Genomic DNA, 7,881 nt, shown 5'->3' on the forward strand with positions numbered 1-7,881 from the left:
GGTCCAGGGGGGAGGGGGGGTCCAGACAAGATTTAAGCATTAATGAGTAGAGTGAGAAACCCCTTTTGGGAGATATGGAAGTAAGTCTAGGTGCTCCGTTTGGACAACAGTAGTGCTTGCCATCTTGTGGCATCTACAAGGTTCCCACTCTTCCACTTGCTTTTTATTTATGGACCTTTTAAGGACTTTTGAAGGCTAATTTAGCCGTTTTTTAAGGACTTTTTCTCCATTCAGCAGGGTAGTCACAGTGGATTTAATGATCGCTCAGCAATATGGGACAACAGTAGTGCTTGCCATCTTGTGGCATCTACAAGGTTCCCACTCTTCCACTTGCTTTTTATTTATGGACCTTTTAAGGACTTTTGAAGGCTAATTTAGCCGTTTTTTAAGGACTTTTTCTCCATTCAGCAGGGTAGTCACAGTGGATTTAATGATCGCTCAGCAATATGCAGGCTGAACAGAAAGCCACATGTCACTGAGCTGGTGTTCAAATCATTGCCGCCAAAGGAAGGGCACACCTTTATTTTTAGGGGCAATCAGCTGAATAAACTTGAATTCATTCTCAAAGTACACGAAGAAAATTTTAAATTTAGAAAATATAAAACTTCAATTTATTTTCAAATAAAAAGTACATTTTTAAGGCTTTTTATTGATTTTCGAAGCTTTCCCTGAAAATTAAGGACAATTAAGATGAACAATTGACTTCTTTTTTGAGGGATTTTTAGAAACCCTGATCTATAGGCAATTAGCAACTTTTGTTGGTTTTTACTATTCCGGGCAGGGCTTGGCCCCAATTACCTGCAAAAAACAGGTACTGGATTATTCTGACTGAGCATGCAAAATTCTACAAGGAAAGTGCATAATAATGGGTTACTTGATCATTTATAATTCTATTGATTATGTGGAATAAATTGTAAGGAAGGGATGTCAAAATATTTTCCTACAAAGGGCGCATACAGAAAAATCGAAGGATGCAAGGGTCACTTTAACATTGTCCGACTTTATTAAACATGCTAAAACGAATCAATCCAGCAATTATGTCCATCCACCCATCCATTTTATGAACCGCTTTATCCTCACAAGGGGTCGTGGGGCATGCTGGAGCCTATCCCAGCTGTTGGGCATTAGGCGGGGGACACCCAGAACCAGTTGCCAGCCAATCGCAGGGCACACAGAGACAAACAACCATCAGTGCTCACACTCACACCTAGGGACAAAGAGTGCAGGGATGTGTACCTTTCTTCAGGTTGCTCGCCAGAATGGCTCCATGTCTGAAGATCAATGTGTAAAAGACAGCCTGGCAGGCAGTGTAGAATGGTCCGTGCAGGCTGATGTCGCAGCAGGCCTGCCCACCTTTACTGTCCTGGCCATCAATATAGCGGTGAATCCACGAGATGAGCAGATCCAGACACGCTCGTACTGTGCTGTGGGAGAGAAGGTGCACACTCAATTAGAAACGCAAAACTTCCTTCAAACAAGAAATGAATAACTTCAACGATTGTTATAACAGTCACGAAACCAAAGTTGTGAATAAGCTTACAGCACAGGGATGAACTTGGCTCTGGCAAGGAAGCTTCCCATGTACCCCGCTGCAGCCTGGCGGAGGACAGCAGGCTGTGATGGACTCTGCAGAATCTTCCACAAGTGCTCCAGGAAAGCCTCAGCTAGGGCCTTAAAGACACAAAATTAGAAATATATATTCCTATATTAAACTTACAATGTATGGGGATTTTTTGGGGCCCGGTGGTCCAGTGGTTAGCGCGTCGACCTCACAGTGCAGAGGTACCGGGTTCAATTCCAGCTCCGGCCTCCCTGTGTGGAGTTTGCATGTTCTCCCCGGGCCTGCATGGGTTTTCTCCGGGTATTCCGGTTTCCTCCCACATTCCAAAAACATGCATAGCAGGCTGATTGAACACTCTAAATTGTCCCTAGGTGTGAGTGTGAGCGCGGATGGTTGTTCGTCTCTGTGTGCCCTGCGATTGGCTGGCAACCGGTTCAGGGTGTCCCCCGCCTACTGCCCGAAGAAAGCTGGGATAAGCTCCAACACCCCCCGCGACCCTTGTGAGGATAAGCGGATTAGAAAATGGATGGATGGATAGATGGGGATTTTGAAGACACTCAGACACTTTACCCAAAAAAAAAAAAAAAAAAAAACCCAGTTCCGAAAAAGCTGCGCATTCAGTCCAGGGGCTGTGCCGCTGCCAAGCACACAAACAGGGTAACGTCCACCATGGTGGAACTGCCGACAAGTCCCTCGATTGACACAGGGCAGACGGCGAAGAAGGTTTTAGATAACTGCTATGTGTAATACATAATTTAATTTAGTCATTGCTTAATAGGCGCAGTTTTCAATTTTCCCCACAGTATTTTTAACTCATTGAATCCCACCCATTTCCGCTGGAGCAAAGCCCTCAATTGCAGCCGTTTTACTGGATTTTGACTGATTTGCAATGCCCACGGATTATTGGGTTCTAGAAAATAGCTACATTTCATAAGATTTCAAGTTTCTGAGGAAAGAACGGAGAAAAAGACCTTTTTGTCAAAGCATGCATTTCAAGCATAATTTCAGGTAGGGCATCTCTAATTAAATGGATTCAACTAAATAAGATTTTCCTTCGACAAAACAACATAAACAGCAGCACAAAAGGGCTTTTGATAGCAAAAATATTTATCTCCACTCAACTGATGAAATTAACTATGAAACAATGACTTCAGTGAGTGTGTGCACGTGTATGTTTCAGAGATGAAAGTGGACTTTCCTGAAAATTCCGGAAAAAATAAAAAATTATATATACTGTGTGTGTGTGTGTGTGTGTGTGTGTGTGTGTGTGTGTGTGTGCGTGTGGTGTGTATGTATGTATGTGTATATATATATATATATATATATATATATATATATATATATATATATATACACATTAGAGTTATATGTCAAGAGCGTATTTATACCGTCAAAATGACGGACGGCCTTAAATTGTCCCTGTCCACTCTTAAAAAAAATCTGTCAATGATGGAAAATAGTCCGCTAATGTAACCTCTTCAGGAACAGAAATATAAAAGATGTAAATGTTTATCCAGTCTTGTTTAACTTAGATTTCATTCGAAAAGACAGGCTTTGTTATCAGAAATCACCCCTCCTCCTCACCAATAAAATATGAAATCTCGGGTTTGCTTCGGGCTCGGGCCTGCAAATCAAGTTAAGTGATCGGGCTCATGCACCCTTTGTGGTTTCCATTCTCGCCGAAATTTCGAAATCTCAGAGATATGGCGAGGCCATGAGAATGCGAGGCGAGGGTATTACTGTTGTGGAGACGCCACTCGAGCTAGTCTGCTGCTCTCTACTATGCGTGCGTCAGCGCGAACATGTACGCAAGCGCGTCTTTTGATTTCAACCAATAAGCGCCGACGCAACGATGTCACACACCCAACATCACACACAACAACAGCTAAGCTAAGCTAGCCGAGACGACACTCAAAGTCGGACGGACACGCTTTTCTGCAAATCTGTGTGTTTCCCTTTTTGTCCAAATATATTTTTTACGACACCTGTCTTGTCCACGGTGTCTTTTATTCGTTCCACTGGGGTTTAGCAAATGTGTTGATAAAGAGACGAAAATCTCTACTGTTACTAGTGTTAGTGTCTCAACATGGCTACGCTCGTGAAAGCAAAACATCGAACTCAAACGCGTCTTCGTTCAGTGTTGTCAACTAATATCCGGATTAATTTTAGGCAAATTTTCCGCAATTCTCTGGAGAGATTTTCATAAAAATGTGAAAAACCCGGAATTCCGGGAAAATCCGCAGGACTTTCATCTCTGATGTTTGCATGTGTCAGCAATTTCATGCACGTGCATGTGTGTCCCCCCTCCCTTCACCCTGCAACTTATGCTTTTTTTTTTCTGTGTGTGATACAAAATGAAGCAATGAAATGTCTTATGCGGCATTCTGGTTTCTCGTCGCTTGCTTTTGCGAAGGCACTTTCGCTGTGCTGTGGCTTTTGCGTGACGCGGACGAAGTTCGTGCAATGGAGCCTCTTTTGATGGCTGCTTGTTACTTTTGCACAGACGAAAGCGTCCTGCTGCTTTCAGCAACTCCATCTCCCTTGTCATGGTGGAAGATTTTCTTTCCCAAAAGCAATCCTCACGGGTCAATTGTTTTGACCTATCGCTACTGGCGCCGACATCAACACTGAACAACACAGGGCAGTGAAAAATGCTGGCCCCTGTCCCGGCTCCTTTACAGTGCGAGGGCTCAACCCTGCTCCAGCGGCACACGTCTTGCGACTGCCCTCTGAACCTGATCTGGCAGCGCAAGCCCTGCGACCACCCTCTGAACCTGCTCAGGTGGCGCAAATCCTGTGGCTGCCCTTCAAGCTTACTCTGGCGGCGCAAATCCTCCAGTCGCACTTCAATCCTGTTCCGGTGGTGCAAGCCCGATGGTTGCCCTCCGATTGTGTTCCGGCGGCGCACATCTTTCGGCCTGGCCTCCCTTTGAACCTGTTCCGGCGGTGCCTTTGCTACTTTATTCCATTGTTACTCATGATGGTGGTTGAAAAAAGTTGAGAACCGCTCATCTAGGTGTTTCTTAAAGGGAAAGTCAAGTCAAAAACTTTTCTTTCCAACATATTCTATAACCCCGCCCCCACTAGTCTAAACATGGTTTTCTGAGGAATACTGAGATTGTCAAATATGAATAAAGTAGAAAAAAAATCACCTGTTTTAATCTAACTCAGGAGGATGCCATTTTGCCTTGTACTGCTGCTTGCTACCGACTGAAAGTAACATAACAGTGCCTAAGCTCAGTTTGCGAATGACACATAACCAAACCCAGAAAGCAGGTGAGCCGTGATGGTCGTTATCTTATAAATTCATTTGTAAAGGTTTATAGCAGAGGATGAAGGGGAGACTCACCAGCCTGAAGCTGCAGAGGTAAAAGAGCATGTACTGGATGTGACACGAGGCATGTGTGGGCAAGATGAGCTTGTCAAACACATCCAACAAGTCCCGGTACAATTCCTTGGTTCTGTCTGTGTGCAAAGCACCTGGAAATGAGGACAACGATATGAATACATTTGAATGAAATCAACCAATTAAGCAAGTGTATTCTGATGATCCCTATTGGTCAAACCAGTACAGTGGTACCTCCACTTACGAAATTAATATGTTCTGGAAGAAATTTCTTCACTAGAAAATATTGTAAGTAGAGACGTGTTTTCCATGTAAATGCCCTAATCCGTTCCAACCCCCCCAAAATTCAGATTTTTTACAAAGCATAAAAATGCATCAAAATATGTAACAAATACAGTACATGTTACAATTAGATTAATGCACAATAAATGAGAGTTGTGCATAATGTAAAAAAACAAAGAATAAAAACAATGGTCATTTAACCTTTAACTGCGTCCTCATCATTTTTTGTCCTCTTTAGTTCATGTTCTCTCTCAGAAGTGGTTTTTAAAAGAACTGATCCAAGGACGTTTGCTTTTGTCGGCTTTTAAGAATCCTTCGAAAATGTCCAAGGCAAACATCAGCACAGTGAGCGATCGCTGGACTGGTGAGCACTTTTTCTAAAACTATCGGAACGCCTCATGGCCCGAGGGGCGAATGACGAGGACGCTGCAGAGACACATATCTATTTATCTGTCTACACACATAGACATATACGGTAGAGGTATGGGATGTCAGGATGATGCTCGGTAATAGCCAATGGCAGAGCAGCTATAAGTATGTTGCGTTCAGGAAATTCGGACCTGCGAGTAGCAGCCCATAATGTATTTTTTCATTTCGTATCTTGAAATTTCTTTCTGAACAAGAGGCAATATTTTCCTCTTGAGGCGTTTCGTAACTTGAAGATTTCGTAAGTAGAGGTTGCACTGTAGTTTAAAGACAATAACATTATGATGTAATCGGCTACCGTTGACATGGCAGAGGTCCTTGATGTACGCCAACAACATGGTCATGAGCGAATCGAGCCTCTCGGCCACCGGGTGTGCCATGACTCCCAAACTGGGGGGCTGACCTGTCGGCAGGTCCTCATCCTAACACACACACACACACACACACACACACACACACACACACACACACACACACACACACACACACACACACACACACACTTTTGTTTGATTCCAAACCAGGGTGCTGCGGCGCACTGACATCCCCAAACTTGTCATTGATCTCCTTGAACTCGTCAGAATCTCCCAATCAGTTTGGTTTCTACATTAGCAGTAGGCTACTATGAGAGCGTGACAGGACACCCGAAGTTCACCGAAGTTCTTGCCATGTTTGTTCAAAGTATCTTTTCATGTATATAGTTCTTGTTGTTATATCTCGGTTTGTATTTTTTTGGATTGTCCTTTGAGTTGACAAGCAATTTACGTTTTTCTCATTCCTTGCCTTTTGCAAGCGTTTTTGTTTGTTTCACTTTTTCTTGGTTCTTTGTTCCAAGCGTCCTTTTTTGGGACTTTGTCGGTCTTGCGTTCTTTTTTAATTAAATATTTTTTGTCAAATCTCTTGTTTGTGCCTACGCTTGTGGAATCCAATTCTGTCCAGGGTAATACGGACACCTGACACCAAGACCATTCAAAAATAATAATAAATATCACAGGTTTCAGAGCCATGTGAGAAAAAAAACTGTGAATTTGTGTTCATTTATTTCTCCAACATGGCAATTTATAAATTTATATATGAGTGAATTGGTTCATATTGCATCATATCGGCATCAGGAGTTGGTCATCATCATCATCACAGCATAACGAGCTGCGTATTTTAAAAATTCTATATGATAACTATGATGGGGGGGGGGGTCTCTTACATACCATGTCAAAGAGGGCCTCTTCAGTACAGTTGCCTGCCTGCTGGCTTTGTGACAAGTTCTCTTCGGCCTCTTCAATATCTGAGCGGGATGCACTCACCTAAGACAGGAGATAATTGTTTGTTCTTGTGTGTTACAGTTCCCATACAACTATGACATCATTGGGCATTAACATTCTGAAGCCACAGGAGGTGCCCCTTCAATTTGTTTATGCAATACAATGATCGAAGTTGAAATCTTTACATAAACTGTTGTGTTTCGATTCAGAATGTCACCAAAATAGAATTACGCCAAGATTTAAAAGCCAAATACGCAAAGACCTATAAAGCAGATCTATATAGGACAAATCGAGGTCCTGAAACATAACAGCACTTGTGTAGTGTTTCTGTATCAAACCAAATAGCTGAGAAGTGTGAGCCTGCGTCATGTAATGAATGTTTTTACTTGGGAGTTAGCGGTTGAAATCCATATCAATAGACGCATAAAATAACGATACTGAGGAGCGTTGCCAGATATCCCCAAAATACAGTATCTCTACCTCCTCTGCCTCGCTACTCTGGTCATATGAGATGATAAAATGAGCCTCTTCATGCGGGACCATATTTACCGTATTTTCTGCACTACAAGACGCTTCGGATTATAAGGTGCACCTTCAATGAATGGCCTATTTTAAAATTGTTTTCATATATAGGGCGCACTGTAAGGCGCAAATTGAAGCTACATTAGTGGCTATGATTGCACTGTGTATCCACTGTGCTACGCCCTAAGGCACATATGTCAAAGTGCCGGCCCGCGGGCCAAATCCGGCCCGCGAGAATGTTTTCAGTGGCCCCTGGGATGATATTGATTTATTCTTAGACCCGGCCCGCGGACCGCAGCAAGCCGAGAGCCCGCAGATCTTTTACACGCACCAAAACTACATTTCCCACAATGCAACGGTGACGCGCCAAGCAGTCGGCCGCTTTATTTAAATATTTATTCGTCTAGCAGTCGTTCCCATAACAGTGACATTAGCTTTCAGATACCCATCAAAAATGGCAAAACGGAAGGTGGACACTGAGAACC

At 43.1% G+C, this 7,881-nt stretch overlaps 1 protein-coding gene across 1 annotated transcript in view; it reads right to left on the reverse strand.

Moving 5' to 3' along the window:
• The window catches only part of rrn3 (RRN3 homolog, RNA polymerase I transcription factor), a 23,100-nt gene that overhangs the window by 8,468 nt on the left and 6,751 nt on the right, over positions 1-7,881 (reverse strand). Inside the window, exons 9-13 of the mRNA XM_019892309.1 lie at positions 6,821-6,916; positions 5,914-6,037; positions 4,911-5,041; positions 1,541-1,671; positions 1,237-1,424 (exon numbers count right to left, since the gene is read on the reverse strand). Of these exons, the coding sequence (XP_019747868.1) occupies positions 1,237-1,424; positions 1,541-1,671; positions 4,911-5,041; positions 5,914-6,037; positions 6,821-6,916 (670 nt within the window). The remainder of the gene's footprint in view (positions 1-1,236; positions 1,425-1,540; positions 1,672-4,910; positions 5,042-5,913; positions 6,038-6,820; positions 6,917-7,881) is intronic.

This window comes from Hippocampus comes, unplaced genomic scaffold (genome assembly GCF_001891065.2).
Source record: "Hippocampus comes isolate QL1 unplaced genomic scaffold, H_comes_QL1_v1.1 scaffold257, whole genome shotgun sequence".
In the NCBI taxonomy this organism is placed as follows: domain Eukaryota; kingdom Metazoa; phylum Chordata; class Actinopteri; order Syngnathiformes; family Syngnathidae; genus Hippocampus; species Hippocampus comes.